Here is a 16,248-nt window from a genome sequence, read left to right on the forward strand (position 1 = left end):
CAAGAAGTTCCCTCAGATACACACAACCCAGAAAATCTTATAAATATTCCCATGGGAGCAGGGCACATGGATAATTTCTTGTGTTTTTAGTGATTGATGCTGCTGCCTGGCATTTGAAGTTAAATGCTATATCAGGATTTTTCTTTTTTTTTTTCTTCTAGCTATACAAAAAGCCAGATGTCCCGCTATATAAAAAAATCCGTTCAAGTGAGTAACTTGGGAGCTATTTTTTCTGCCATCATACCATCAATGTTCTTCTTGGCCTGGCACTTAAAAAATGATCTTATATGTTTACAAATTACTCTTTGCTGTCTTCTCTCAAGATGTCTACGTTGATGTCAAACCCCTTTCTGGTTACGAGGCCACCACCTGTAACTGTAAGAAGCCAGATGATGATACCAGGAAGGGCTGTGTGGATGACTGTCTCAATAGGTACTGTACTAAATTGATTTCTCTAAAAGCACAGGCTTCAAGACCTAGGACACTTCATTTGGAGGGAAAAGTTAAATAAGCTCTTTGAATTGCTCTCATGAAGTTGCATAAAGATACATAAAACCTACTTGATGGGCTGTCTTAATCTACTTGGGCTATTACGGCAAAATACCATTGACCTGGTGGCTTAAACAACTGAAATTTATTTCTCACAGTTCTGGAGGCTAGGAAGTCCAAGGTCAAGATGCAAGTATTTGCTGTCTGGTGAGGACCCACTTCCAGGCTTATAGACAGCCACTTTCTGCCTGTGTGCTCACGTGGCCTTTCCTTAGTGGGTGCTCAGGGAGGAGAGCTCTCTGGTCTTCCTCCTGTAAGGGCACTGATCCCATCGTGAGATTCCCACCCTCATACCCTAATATAAGCCAGTTGACCTCCCAAATGCCCTACCTCCAAATAACCATCACACTGGGGGCCGGGGCTTCAGCTGTTCGTTTTGGGGAGACACAAACATTCAGCCCATCACATGGGCTGCGTAGAGTAACAGGGAAAGAATGAGACTTAAGAGTCTTAACCATACCCAGGTTTAAATCCTCTTATTACTTGTAAGACCTGAGGAAGGTTATTTAACCCCTCTAATAAAATTAGTACCTTCTTTATGGGGGGTTGGGAGGGTAAGGATCTTAGGAGACGATGTTCATAAAGTATTCAGCACAGTTCTAGAAACTTTCCTAGATCTCCGTACATTGTCGCCATAATGAGGGCATAAGGTAGGATGGTGGCAGTGAAAGAAGGGCGTGATGTGTTTGGAAGGAAAACTGGTCTGGTGACCCACTGGCATGCGCACAGAGACGGACATGTGTTGACTGAGTCAGTGTTGCCAATGAGCGATGGTAATCCTGTTGCCACAGAATGAAAGTATGGGGTCTGATTAGTTTGGAGATGGAAACTATTATTTTACTTTGGGGCCATTGAGTTCTAAATGACATGGAGGTTTCAAAAGGGAAATGTCTGATAGAGACCCTGGAATGGAGATCTAATTTGTTGGTTTTAGTAACATAAGCAAATTTACAGTAAAGAAGAACCAGTGATGAACTTTACATCGATACTTCCTGTTCTAGATGGTTTTCCTAGCCAAAGACAACTGCTTCCCCAGTGTCTAGTCAACTGTCCTATGGGCTACGGGAATCAATGTTCTAGTACCTCCTGTATCAACGTGACATCTGAGAAACTCTGCCTTACACATCATTGTAAATTCACATCTTATATAAACATACATGCACACATACGGTTTTACATAGGAGTCATGGCTGCTGGTATAGTCTGTGTTGTGCACTGATTTTTTTTCCACTCACAGATGCTTTATATACACACTTTTATGTATCCATGTGGTCCGCTCACTCACCATTTTTAGGTGCTCTGTTATCTTGTGTAGGTTGATAGCCCCTAGTTTGCCAGCCTCCTGTGGTTCATCATTCACATGACTCCCAATGTTTTGCTATTAAAAATGGCACCACAGTGAAACTGGGCACGTTCCTCTTTCTTTAATTCTTAGGGTGCTCTCTCCGAAGGAGCCTTACCTATACGGACTGTGAATGTTTGCATAATTCCTACTCTGCGCTGTCCAGTGGCTCGCATGAAACGATGAGTGGATTTGGGGTGTCACCACCAGTACCTGAATATACTCACTTCCCCATAGTTCCATCCCCGCTTAGGGATTCACACCTAACTTTATTTTCGGTGCTTTATATTTCATTGGTTTAATATTTGGGAGTATCATATATCTTTAAAATTGCTTAATTCGCATTCCTTTATGTGCTAACATTACTGTGTTTTTTTATATGATATTTATTATCTGTGAAATTGCTGTAATACAGCGACTGTCTCATTGGCTACTTCCCTCTCTTTTTCACGGTACTCCAGTGAGATAGGTAATAGTTTTATATTTTATAAATGAAGGATCCTAGAGTCTGGGTGGCAGATTGCTCCATATTGTACACGACACTTGAGTGACAGAGACAGAATTTGAATCCACACATGTCTTAATCAGAATTTGTGTTCTTTCCAGTATATACTCTGCTTACTCTTAAGTCGTTAGTCTTTTAATCACATGGAATTGGAATCCAAATATTTACCTTTACATAATTACATTGGTTGTCTTGGGTCATTTTTGTTGGTGTGGGTGTCACATTTATCCTTAACACCGTGTTGTCTTTCTTCAAAAACAAGCAAACAAACAAAAACCTCAGATACAATGCTGCCAACTTTATATCAGGAGAATATGGTTCCTACATATGCATGCATCTAATGAATGATGTGATAAATGCATACATTTAAATACAAATTATTTATTTATTCTGTACTTAATAAAAATTAAAATATAGTATTCAGTGGGTGCTTCCTTATATATTTAAAAGTAACCCACATAAAGATTTACTTAAATGGAGCAACCTAAAATGTCTTTCCTGTCTTTGGGTTCTAGGTTTTGTAAATATTTCAGGGGAAAGCTCAAAGGATCTGTAAGATTCAATTTTGTGTCTATGTTAGGGTTCATATATCCACAGAAAACTAGATTCGGGACTTTTTATTTTTATTTATTTTTTGATGTTTTTATTTATTTGAGAGAGAGACAGAGAGAGAGAGCGCGAGCATGAGTGGGGGAGGGGCAGAGAGAGGGAGACAGAATCCGAAGCAGGCTCCAGGCTCCGAGCTGTGAGCACAGAGCCTGACATGGGGATCGAACTCACGAGCTGTGATCGTGACCTGAGCCGAAGTCGGATGCTTAACTAACTGGGCCACCCAGGTGTTTCAGGACTATTTTTAAAAGCAAGTAATGAGTTTTTATCATCAGTTCAGGTAGACACTCAAGAACGTGTCCAACATTGTTTATAACCTCAGTAACATTTTCCCTAGTAAATATGGTAAAACCTTGGTTTGTGAGCAATCAAGAAGGCACATAAAATCAAGGAGGCATTTTCAGGAGGGATGTTTAGTAGTATTCATGCAGCGAAGAATTCATCAGAAGAAAGCATAAAGGTGATGAATTTGACAATAAGCCAGTGCCTTTCACAGGCTAAGCTGATGGTCAGACCTTGAGGACCAGCCCAGTGGGTACTCTTAACTGCTCATTTCTGTGACAACACTGTGCTGTGTTTGCTCTTTAGATGGGGGTAATGTTTATTTGAAGAAAGACTGTGACAGATTATAAAATGTTACATGCTTTTTTTTTACGAGATTTGTAAGGGGTGTGTGTGTGTGTGTGTGTGTGTGTGTGTGTACATTATATAAAATATAGTGTGATATTTCGATCTACCATTATATTCTTAATCATCCCTTGTTTTAATCCTGTTCAGTAGTCTTACTGGGATTTCAAACCCTATACCAAAACTAAATCACTTCTGTGAAAGATCTAGAAATGTAAAAGCGAAAAGCAGTGAGAAGACAGGTACACGACAACTTTGTCTACTGTGTTCAGAAATTTTGGCTTGTTAATTCACTAGTGGTTATAGGTTCAGCTAGTATATAGACTGGAAATGTTATTTCCAGTATGGGAATGTCATTTACACTAACAAAATATAAAATTCTTATAAAACGACGACAATGCAAATGTACTGAACTGTATGCTTAAAAATATTTACAGTGTGCAGTTTATGTGTGATTTTGCCACAATTTAAAAAGAAAACAAAATCTGTACATACCCATGAGCTGCTTCAAAACAAAAATGCTATGTAATCTGGAAATTATTAATTCCTCTATGGTCTGTGGTTTTATTCTTAGTACAGAGCTAAATATGATACTGTGTTTACCCAGGATGCTTAGTGGACAGTTAGTTTAATCCATCCGGTGTTTATAACTTGACTTGGTAATTTTCAGTATTATTAAGTTTTGGAGTTATGTATTAGTACCTTGTTAACCAATCCAACCTTGTTAAAATTGAAAATTTCGTGTGTTCCTTTTAAGAGTTCCTATAAAAGAAAAATGGGTCCCTGAAGGCATATGTAATATTATTTGACATGCAGTTCTCTCTCTTCTTTCTAGAATGATCTTTGCTGAATGTTCCCCCAACACTTGTCCCTGTGGTGAGCAGTGCTGTAACCAGAGGATACAGAGGCATGAGTGGGTGCAGTGTCTAGAACGATTTCGAGCTGAGGAAAAAGGTTGGGGAATCCGAACCAAAGAACCCCTAAAAGCCGGGCAGTTCATCATCGAGTACCTGGGGGAGGTTGTCAGCGAGCAAGAGTTCAGGTACAGTGATTAGTGGGGACACCCCAGGAAAATGGCAAAGAGACCAGATGAGAATGGAAAATGGAAGATTTCCAATTTACTTTCAACTTAATCATTAATTGGCTTTCGATTCTTCCTCTCCTCTTCAGGAACAGGATGATTGAGCAGTATCATAATCACAGCGACCACTACTGCCTGAACCTGGATAGCGGGATGGTGATCGACAGTTACCGCATGGGGAATGAGGCCCGGTTCATCAACCACAGCTGCGATCCCAACTGTGAGATGCAGAAATGGTAAGAGAGCAGGGGCTGGTGAAGCCAAGAGTCCAGCAGCGCGGAAGACACGAGGGTATCACTAGAGGGATCTTGCCGCAGCGTGGGTCAGCCGGCACGAGACCTCCGGCGATCCCGTTACACCGTCTCCTCGCGGCAGAGAGTAAGCTGCTGCTGTTCCCTCACTTCAACCTAACTACCCCCAGGAAACCACAACAGTACATACGATGCTACAACGGTAATACCCGACACATACTGACTGCTCACTGTGTGCCGGGCGCTGTGTCACATGGTTCTCCTGTGAGTTTGCTCAGCATATTTATTACAAGCCCACTGGATTTGTCACAGTGAGAAACAAAAATTAGTAAAATAGACTAGAATCTAACTGAAAAGGAAAAAAATTACCTCTTAGATAATTACACGGGCAGAATATGTCTAACGTAATAATTTTGGAACTCTGGAGCCTGTTGAAAGCTTGCAGCTACTAGGGGAAGGCTGAGATGGCAAGCTGTGGTTCCTTTTGGTCAATTTCAACTTAGAACAGTAGCAACCACCCATCCTCTACCCCCAGCCACACGGCAGGCGGCTACGTAGGCATTGCTGGAACAGCTTGCTCACAGGTGGCAGAAGCCAGGCTGGGTAAAGAGGACCCTGTCGTCCAAACGCCGGGGATCCCTGTCCTCCACCATTGTCGTAAGCCCCTCTTCCTCCACCTGAAGTGACTACCAAGAGACTTGAAGGGCCCTATTTTCTTCCCCTTCATTTTTCACTTTTCTTCCGCTGGGGAGCTAGAAATTAAAGGTCAGGATATGTAAACACTGGGAAAGGAGGGAGAATCTTATTTCCAGATGTACCACATTATTACGTTCAAACTTGCAGTGTTCAAGGAAAAATCACAAGGAATACAAAGAAACAGAAAACCGTGGCCCATTCAAAGGAAAAAAAATAATTCAAAATAATTTTTCCCTAAAAAAGACTCAATTGAGAATACATTAGACGATGACCTCAAAACAAATGCCCAAAGATGCTCAAAGAACTGAGGGATGATGTGGACAAATTTGTGAAAATGATGTGTGAACAAAATGGAAATACCAAAGAGATAGAAAGCCTAAAGGACCATAATTGAAATGAAAAATCCACTAGAGGGATTCAAAGGCAGATTTGAGCAGACTAAAGAAAGAATCCGTGAACTTCAAGATATGACAATGGAAATTCTCCAAGCCTGAAGAACAGAAAGAGAAAAGATAGAAGGAAAGAGAACAGACCCTAGGCGACCTCTGGGACACCATCCAGCAGACCAGCCTGTGCATCGTGGGTGTCCCAGAAGTAGCAAAGAGAAAGAGGCGGAGAGAATATTTGAAGAAAATAATGCTTGTAAACTTCCTACATTTGATGGAGGGCATGAACACAGACAACCACAAAGCTCACCGAGCTCCAAGTAAGAAGAACTTAAAAGAGACTCCCAGCAAGAAACATAATCAGACTTTGAAAAGATAAAGAGCACATCATGAAAGCAGCATTAGACAAGCACATCATCGCATACAAGGGATCCTCAATAAGATGATAGGCAGGTTTCTTATCAGAAATTTTGGAGGCCTGGGGCACCTGGTTGGTTCACCTGGTGGAGTATACAACTCTTCATTTCAGAGTTGTGGGTTTGAGCCCCATGTTGGGTATAGAGATTACTTAAAACCTTAAAGAAAAAAAAAAAAAAAAAGCGGATGGCTTACACTCTCCAATCAAGTGACAGAGTGGAATTCAACATCCATTTATGATTAAAACTTTAAACAAAGTGGGGATGAGGGGCACCTGGGTGACCGTTGGTTAAGCATCTGACTTTGGCTCAGGTCATGATCTCACAGCTCATGAGTTCCAGCCCCACATCGGGCTCTGTGCTGACAGCTCAGAGCCTGGAGCCTGCTTTGGATTCTGTACCTCCCTCTTTGAACAAAGTGGGCATGAGAGAACATATGTCAACATAATAAAGGCTACATACAACAAGCCCACGGCTAATTTCATACTCAGTGGTGAAAGTCGGAAAGCTTTTACTCTTAAGATCAGAAAACACTCGGGGTGCTTGGGTGGCTCCGTTGGTTAAGCATCTGACTTTGGGTCAGGTCGTGATCTCACGGTTCGTGAGTTTGAGCCCCACATCACTCTCTCTGCTGTCAGCTCAGAGTCCACTTCAGGTCCACTGTCTCCCTCTCTCTCTTTGCGCCCCCCCCACCTCAAAAATAAACAAACATTAAACAAAAACAGATCAGAAAACACTCTTACCACCTTTATTCAACATAGTACTGGAAGTACTAGCCAGAGCAGTTAGGCAAGAAAAAGAAATAAAATACATACAAATTGGGAAGGAAGAAGTAGAACTGTCTCCATCTGTAGATGACATGACGTTGTATACAGAAAACCTGAAAAAAGTGTTAGAACTGATCGATGAAGTTTAAGTTGCAGAATTCAGAATCAAAATATGCAATTCAGTTGAATTTCCATACTCTAATAATGACCTATCAGAGAAATTAAGAAAACAATCCTCCCATTTTCAACAGTGGCATAAAAAATGAAATACCTAAGTAAATTTAATCAAGGAAGTAAAAAGCATGTACACTGAAACCCTTAATAATTCAGTAATGAAAAAATTGTAGAAGGCACAAATAAATGGACGATATCATATGCTCATGGAATGGAAGAATTAATGTTAAAATGTCCACACTGCCAAAAGCAGTCTACAAACTCAGTGCAATAAAAATCAAAACTTCAGTGGCAAATTTCGGGGAAATAGAACAAAGAATCCCAATACCCCAAATAGTGAAACGAATCGAGAAAGAAGAATAAGGCTGGAGGCTTCCCACTTCATGACTCCCAACTGTTACAATGCTATAATAATCAAAAGAGTATGGTATTGGCATAAAACAGAAATGGATGTAGTACAACAGAGCGCTCAGAGATAAAGCTGCATTCATATGATCAATTTAAGGCAAAGGTAGGGAGCAGGCAGTCTGTTCAGTAAGTTGTGTGGGGAAAACCGGACAGCCACGTATGAAAGAATGAAACTGGATGCCTGTCTTACACCATACACAAAAGTCCAGTCGGGATGTCTTGAGAACTTAAAGGTAATACCTGAAACTATAAAATTCCCAGAAGTAATCAGGGGATGAGCTCCTCGACATCAGTCTCGGGGAGGACTTTTTGGGTTTGACACCAGAAGCAAAGGGCAACAAAAGCAGAAATGAGCAAGTGGGACCACGAGGAACTCTATACAAGGGAAACCATCAACAAAATAAAGCAAAATAAAGCACCCCACAGAGTGGGGGAAAGTAGCGCAATTCATATATCTGGCAGGTGGTTAATATCTAAAATACATACAGAGAACTCTTACGCCTCGGTAGCAACGAAGCAGTCCAGTTGAAAAAGGGCAAATGGTCTGAATGGACATCTTTCCAAAGAAGACATGCAGATGTCCAACAGGTGCATGAAAAAGGGGCTCAACATCCTTAATCGTCAGGGAAACGCAAATCAGAACCACAAGGAGATAGCACCTCATGCCTGTTAGAACAGCCATCGTGAAAAAGACAAGAAATAGCAAGTGTTGGTGAGGAGGAGGAGTAAAGTGACCCTCGTGCACTGTAGGTGGGAATGTGAGTTGGCCCAGCCACTGTGGAAAACAGTATGGTGGGCGCCTGGGTGGCTCAGGGTAAGTGTCCAGCTCTTGATCTCAGCTCAGGTCATGGTCTCACATTTTGTGGGCTCGAGCCCCACCTCATCGGGCCCTGTGTTGGCAGCATGGAGCCTTGCCTGGGACTCTCTCTCTTTCCCTCGCTCTCTGCCCCTCCCTCTCTCTCAAAATAAATAAAACCTTTAAAAAAAAAACAGTATAAACTTTTCTCAAAAAATTAAAAATCCGGCTGCCTGGCTGGTTCAGTTGGTACACAGCATGTGACTCTTGATCTCGGGACCACAAATTCTAGCCCCACGTTGGACGTGGAGCCTGCTTAAGAAAAAGTAAATAAAAAATAGAACTACCATATGATCCCACATTCCACTTCTGGGTATTTATCCGAAGGAAACAAAAACACAGACTCAAAAAGATACTTGCACCCCCATGTTCATAGGAGCCTTATTTACATAGTAGAGACATTGAAATAACCCCAGTGTTCACTGATGGATTAATGGAAGCTTGCTAGCAGAATAGAGCTTGAGCACAAGAAAACACTTTGTAATTGAGTGTGGGGATGGATGTGAAATAGAATTACTGTGGTGATCAGTTTGCAGTGTGGACCTTTATTGAATCGTGTTGTACACCTGAAACTAATATGTGTGTCAGGTTTTTCTCAATTGGTTTAAAAACGATCAGAATAAGTAACACATGATCCAGCTACATGCTGTCTACAGGAGACTCAACTTTAGATCCAAAAACAAACAGGCTGGACGTGAAAAGATCAAAAACGGTATTTCATACAAATAGTAACCCAAACAGCGCAACAGCAGCTGCACAAAATGGACTTGAAACCGAAAATGGTTACAAGAGACAGAGAAACACATGGTGTACTAATAAAAGATTTTGTGCAACAAGAAGATAAAACCGTTACAAAGATTTACACACCTGGGACACCTGGGTGCCTTAATTGCTTAAGGGTCTTACTTGGTTTCAGCTCAGGTCATGATCTCAGGGGCGTAAGATCGAGCCCCTCCCTCTCCCGCCAGCTCTGCAGTGGGCGTGCAGGCTGCTTAAGATTCTGTGTCTCCCTCTCTCTCTCTTCCTCTGCGTGGGTGTCTCCCCCCACCCTCTCTGTTAGAAAGATGGAAGGAAGGAAGGAAGGAGGTACAGTAAAACCTTGGATTGCAAATGTGCGAGTGGTCCGCAGGATGAGCAGATTTTTTTTAATGTTTATTTTTGAGATCATGAGGGGGACAGAGGATCTGAGGCGGGCTCTGTGCCGAGAGCAGAGAGCCCGACACTGGGCTTGAACCCACAAACTGAGATCGTGACCTGAGCCGAAGTTGGACACTTAACCAACCAAGCCACCCAGTCACCCTGATGAGCAAACGTGTCTAATGCATTTTATCTTGGTAAACAAGCGACGTCTTGCAATACGAGTACTACGTGATGCCCAATGTCACATGATCACAATTGAGCCAGTGGTTCTGGAAATTCGCTTGATACATGAGTGCTTTGGATTACAAGCATGTTTCCAGAACAAATTATGCTTGCAAACCAAGGTTTTACTGTACTTGGAGATGAATTAAAATAACACGGCACACCTAAACTTACAGGGCACAGCAGAGGCAATGCTGAGTGGAAAGTTTGTAGGCATAAATGTTCACATTACAAATAAAAAAGATCTCACGTCAACAACCCAACTTTACCACTTAAGGAACGAGAAAAAGAACAAACTAAACCCAAAGCTAGCAGAAGGAAGGAAATCATGAACATCAGAGTAGAGAGAAATAGAGTATAGGAAAAACAGAAAGGAAAATCAGTAAAACCAAAAATTGGTTCTTCAAAAAGATAAAGTCAACAAGCGTTTGCTGGATGGACTCAGAATAAAAGAGGACTCACGAAATTCAGGAATGGAAGTGGGGTCACCACCAATTCTACAGAGATACTAAGGATTGTAAGAGAACACTATGAACAGTTGTATGCCAAAAAATTGGATTACCTCATTGAAATGGACAGATTTCTTGAAACACAAAACCTACCAAGACTAAAATCATGAAGAGACAAAAAAATCTGAACAAACCTGTAACTGGTAATCCGTAATGTTATGCGTAATCAAATCCGTAATCAAAAATCTCTCAACAAAGAAAAGCCCTAGAACTGATGGTTTCACTGATGAATGCTTCCAGACTAATGCCAATCCTCAAACTTTTCCAAAAAATTGAAGAGAAGGAAACACTTCCTGACTCACTCTGTGAGGCCAGCATAGTCCTGATACCAAAGCCAGACAAAGACCCCAAAAGAGAACTACAAACCAAGCCAGTATGCTTTGTGAACATTGATGCACGAGTCCTCAACAAAATGCTGGCAAGCAGGATTTAGCAGCGTATTAAAAGGATTGTATGCCCTGACCAAGTGGGATCTATTCTTGGAATGCAAGAATGGTTCAACGTAAGAGAAAGTGTGATAGGCCACATCGATAAAATGAGAGGAGAAAAAAAAATCCTTTCAATTGGTGCAAAAAAAGCATTTGACAGAATTCAACACCCTATAATAATAAAAGCACTAAAAGGGCGCCTGGACGGCTCAGTCAGTTAAGCCTCCGTCTCTTGATTTCAGCTCAGGTCATGATCTCACGGTTTGTGGCTTCAAACCCCACGTCAGGCTCTTCACTGACAGCATGGAGCCTGCACGGGATTCTCTCGCCACCTTGCTCTGTGCCCTTCCCCTGCTTGCACTCTCTCTCGAAATAAACATTGTTTAAAAAAACAAAATAGGCATAGAAGAAAGCTACCTGAACACAATACAGTAGTCCCTCCTTATCCGCAGTTTCACTTTGCTTAGTGTCAGTCACCGGTGGTCAGCCTTGGTCTAGATGCGGGTGACCCCTCCCTCTGACATACGGCCAGAAGGTCAGGAGTAACCTAACACTATGTCACGACGCCTCCATCATCCACCTCACGTTATCTCATCACGTAAGCATTTCATCATCTCACATCATCACAAGGGAAGGAAGAATAAAATAAGATAGAGGGAGAAAGAGACCACATTCAGTTAACTTTCATTACAGTCTATTGCTACAATTGTATTTTATTATTACTTATTTGTTATTCATCTTTTACTGTGCTAATTTATAAGTTAAGTTTTATCATAGGTATATATGTTTAAGAAAAGACATAGTATATTTAGGGTTTGGGTTTTGTTTTTGTTTTTTTTTTTAATATGAAATTTATTGTCAAATTGGTTTCCATACAACACCCAGTGCTCATCCCAACAGGTGCCCTCCTCCATGCCCATCACCCACTTTCCCCTCCCTCCCACCCCCCACAGGGTTTGGTGCTGTCCACAGTTTGAGATATCCACTGGGGGTCTTGGAATGTATCCCTCATAAAGTCATGAGCGACATGAGGGTGCTTGGCTTCTGCGCTTCCGCTTCCGTTGAACACAGTTTTGAAGTTCTAGCCAGAACAATTAGACAAGAAAGAGAGAGAAGACATTCGAATCAGAAAGGAAGATGTAAATTTAACTTTATTTGCATATGCTATGATCTTATGTAGAAAATACTAAAGGCTTCACAAAGAAGCTGTTAGATCTCATAAACAAATTCAGCAAAATAACAGTACAAAGTCAACACACAAAAATCAGGTGCATTTCCATACACAGTGAACCTGCAAAGGAAATTACAAAAACAATTTCATTTACAATTGCACATAAAAAGAATAAAATACTTAGGAATTAACCAATGAGGTGAAAGAATTGTACCATGAAAAAACTGTAAAACATTGCTGAAAGAAAATTAAAGAAGACATAAATTGAGGTGCCTGGGTGGCTCAGTCGGTTAAGCATCCGACCTCAGCTCAGGTCATGATCTCACAGTTCATGGGTTCGAGCCCTGCGTCGGCTCTGTGCTGACACCTCAAAGCCTGGAGCCTGCTTCGGATTCTGTGTCTCCCTCTCTCTCTGTTCCTCCCCCCCCCCTTCCCCTCTCTCCAAAAAAGCTTAAAAAAAACCAACTTTTTTAAAAGACATAATTAATGGAAACACATAAGACTTAATATTGTTAAAATATCGGTATTACCCAAAGCCATCTACAGATTCAGTACAACCCCATCAAAACCCCTATGACTTTTTTTTACAGAAATAGAAAAACCCATCCTAAAATTCACATGGAATCTTGAGACCTGAACAACCAAACCATTCTTTAAAAGGACAAAACTTGAAGGACTTCACACTTCCTGATTTCAAAACTTAACCTCAAAGTTACAGTCATCAAAGCAGCATTTTATTGGCCTAAGGACAGACCAATAGACCCATGAAAGAGAAAAGAGAACTCAGAAATAGTCTCTCACATACACAGTCAAAAGAGTTTTGACAAGTGTGCCACAATCATTCAGTGGAAAAAGGATAGTCTTCAACAAATGTTGCTGGGAAAACTGGATATCCATATGCAAAAAAATGAAGCTGGACCCTTACCTAACACCATATACAAAAATTAAATACATCAAGGACCTAAACTAAGACCTAAGACAACCAAACTTCTAGAAGAAAACTTGAGGCATGGGGCGCCTGGGTGGCTCAGTCGGTAAGCCCCTGACTTCAGCTTGGGCCATGATCTCGCGGTTTGTGAGTTCGAGCCCCTCATCAGGCTCTGTGCTGACAGCTCAGAGCCTGGAGCCTGCTTTGGATTCTGGGTCTCCCTCTCTCTCTGCTCCTCCCCCACTCACACTGTCTCTCTCTCTCTCTCTCTCTCAAAAATAAACAAACATTAAACAAATATATTTAAAAACAGGATAGAAGCTCACACAGGTAACCAGTGAAAATAGACAAATTGGATTTCATGAAAATTTTTAAATTTGCGCATCAAAAGACACAGAGTAAAGCGGCAACCCACAAAATGGGAGAAGATAAACATCCTGATTCAAAAGTGGGCAGGGGCGCCTAGGTGGCTCAGTCGGTTAAGCGTCCACCCCTTGATTTCTGCTCAGGTCAGGCTCATGATTGTGAGTTTGAGCCCTGCACCAGGCTCCACGCTGACAGCACTGACCGTATGGACCCTGCTTCGGATCGTCTCTCCGCCCTTCTCTCTGCCCCTCCGTTGCTCATGCCTGCTCGCAGGCGCTAGTGCGCGCTCTCGCTCTCTCTCTCAAAATGAGTAAACTAACTTAAAAACTAATAATTAAAAAAAAGGCAAAGGACTTGAAGAGACATTCCTCCAAAGAAAAGAAACAAACGGTCAATAACCATAGGAAAAGGTGTCCGAGAGCACTAATCCTTAAGAGCGCCACCTGACGCCTATCGTGTGGCTGCGTCAGAATAACAGAAAACAAGTGTTGGTGAGGATGTAGATCAGTTGGTATCCTTTCGCAGCCTGTGGGGATAGAAGTGGTATTTCCACTTGGGGAAACTCAAACAATTAAAAACAGAATTACCCTATGACCCAGCAGTTCCACCTCCGGCTGCCTCCGGCTGTTTACGCAGGATTGGAAGCCGTGTTTGGAAGATGTGTCTGCACCTTCGTATCCACAGCAGCATTGTTCATAGGAGCTAAACTGTGGAAGCAGCCCAAGTGTCCCTCGGGGGATGCTGGGCCAGCAAAATGTGGTGCATACGTGTGACGGAATTACCATTCAGCTTTACGAAGGAAGGAAAATGCACAATATCCTACATCGTGGATACGGACCTTGATGTCATTATGCCGAGTTAAAAAAGCCAGGCACAAGAGACAAACACTGTACAGTTCCACCCGCATGAGGCGCTCAGAGTCGTCAGCATCGCAGATAGTGCGGTAGTGGTGAGCGGTGGGAGGGTAGCAGGTTGTCACACGTGGGGTGTTCAGTTTTACAAGATGAAAAGAGCCATGAGCGTGGTTAGTGTTGATGGCTCTACAACAACGCGGATGTACGTAACACCACTTTTTATCTTGTGTGTGTTTTAACACAACTTTTTAAAAGAGGAGAGTTTCAACAGCTTTCTATTTTTGTCAATTTTTTAAATTTACATATTACATAGAGACAGATTGTTTTTTTTTAGTATTTATTTTTGAGAGAGTGTGAGTGGGGTAGGGCCAGAGAGAGAGGGAGACACAGAATCTGACGCAGGCTCCAGGCTCTGAGCTGCCAGCACAGAACCTGACACAGGGCTCGACACCATGAGCCGTGAAATCATGATCTGGGCTGAAGTCTGACTGACACTTAACCGACTGAGCCACCCAGGCGCCACCGAGACACAGATCTTAAATGTAAATCACCACCCGTTTTTACAGACGTGGACACCCACACAAGCCACATCCTTACCGACATATAGAACATTTCCATTGTTTCAGAAAGTTCCTTTCTGCCTCCTTAGAATCTCGCCATCTCAGAGGCAAACAGTGATGTGGTTTCTGTCACCAGATTCATCTTGCCTAGAGCCTGTTGCGGAACTGCATATATACGTAGCCTGTGTCTGGCTTCTTTCAGTTAGAATAGTGTTTTTACAGTGTACCTGTGTTCGATACATCAGTGTTCTGTTGATTTTTATTCTGGACTAATGTTCCTATATATAAGTATACCACAGTCAGTTTATCCATTTTCCTGAACAGTTTTTTTCTATTGGGAAAGTTAAATGAACAAATTCCTTGAAAAAGCACACCTTACCAAAAACGATACCAGGATAGATAAAAAGTCTGAATGTCTATGAGAAATTGGGTATATAATTAACAGTTGCTGACAAAAGAGCTTCAGGCTCAAATATCTTCATTGATGATTCTTATATATTCTTTTTTTTTTTTTTTTAAACATTTATTTATTTTTGAGAGCTAGAGACAGAGCACAAGTGGGGGAGGGGCAGAGAGAAAGAGGGAGACACAGAATCTGAAGCAGGCTCCAGGCTCAGGGCTGCCAACACAGAGCCTGACGCGGGGCTCGAACTCACGGACCATGAGATCATGACCTGGACCGAAGTCGGATGCTTAACCGACCGAGCCACCCAGGTGCCCCTGATTCTTATATATTCTTAAAGAAGAAATAATGTCTCTACTACCGATATCCTATAAACTCTTGTATTTCATAAGGCTAGTATAACCTTCATCCAAAACCTAACAACAATGTTAAAAGAGAAAAAATATAGGCCAGTATCTCCCATGAACGCAGACACAAAAATCCTGATTTAAATGTTAGCAAAAAAAAATAAAATTTTAGCAAATCAGCTCTAGCAGTATATAAGAAGGTTAATACATCATGACTGTGTGAGGTTTACTCCAGGAATGAGAGGTTGATTGGCTGGTTGAACATTCACAATCAGTGTAACTTAACTACATTAACAGAATAAAGGCAAAAAATCACGTATCGTCCCAACAGGAGCAACAGAAAAAACATTTGATAAAATTCAGCAGTATTTATAGGGGCATCTGGCTGGCTCAGTCAGAAGAGCCACATGTGTGTGTTGATCTTGGGGTTGTGAGTTCAAGTCCCATGTCAGGTATAGAAATTACTTTTAAAAAAATTTTGGGGGTGCCTGGGTCGCTCAGTCAGTTAAGCATCCGATTTCAGCTCAGATTATAATCTCGAAGTTCATGAATTCGAGCCTCACATCGGACTCTGTGCTGACAGCTCAGAGCCTGGAGTCTGCTTCGGATTCTGTGTCTCCCTGTCTCTCTGTCCCTCCCCTGCTCACACTCTG

At 41.9% G+C, this 16,248-nt stretch overlaps 1 protein-coding gene across 6 annotated transcripts in view; it reads left to right on the forward strand.

Moving 5' to 3' along the window:
* ASH1L (ASH1 like histone lysine methyltransferase) overlaps nt 1–16,248 on the forward strand; it is a 189,063-nt gene that overhangs the window by 152,838 nt on the left and 19,977 nt on the right. For all 6 annotated transcript variants that reach the window (XR_006213804.1, XM_042975694.1, XM_042975693.1 and 3 more), the window contains exons 9-12: nt 162–207; nt 324–432; nt 4,468–4,674; nt 4,803–4,949. Coding sequence is in view for 5 of the 6 variants with exons in the window: in XM_042975694.1 (XP_042831628.1) it covers nt 162–207; nt 324–432; nt 4,468–4,674; nt 4,803–4,949 (509 nt within the window). In the remaining variant the exon portion in view is untranslated. The remainder of the gene's footprint in view (nt 1–161; nt 208–323; nt 433–4,467; nt 4,675–4,802; nt 4,950–16,248) is intronic.

The sequence above is a fragment of the Panthera tigris genome, chromosome F3 (assembly GCF_018350195.1).
Source record: "Panthera tigris isolate Pti1 chromosome F3, P.tigris_Pti1_mat1.1, whole genome shotgun sequence".
NCBI lineage: Eukaryota > Metazoa > Chordata > Mammalia > Carnivora > Felidae > Panthera > Panthera tigris.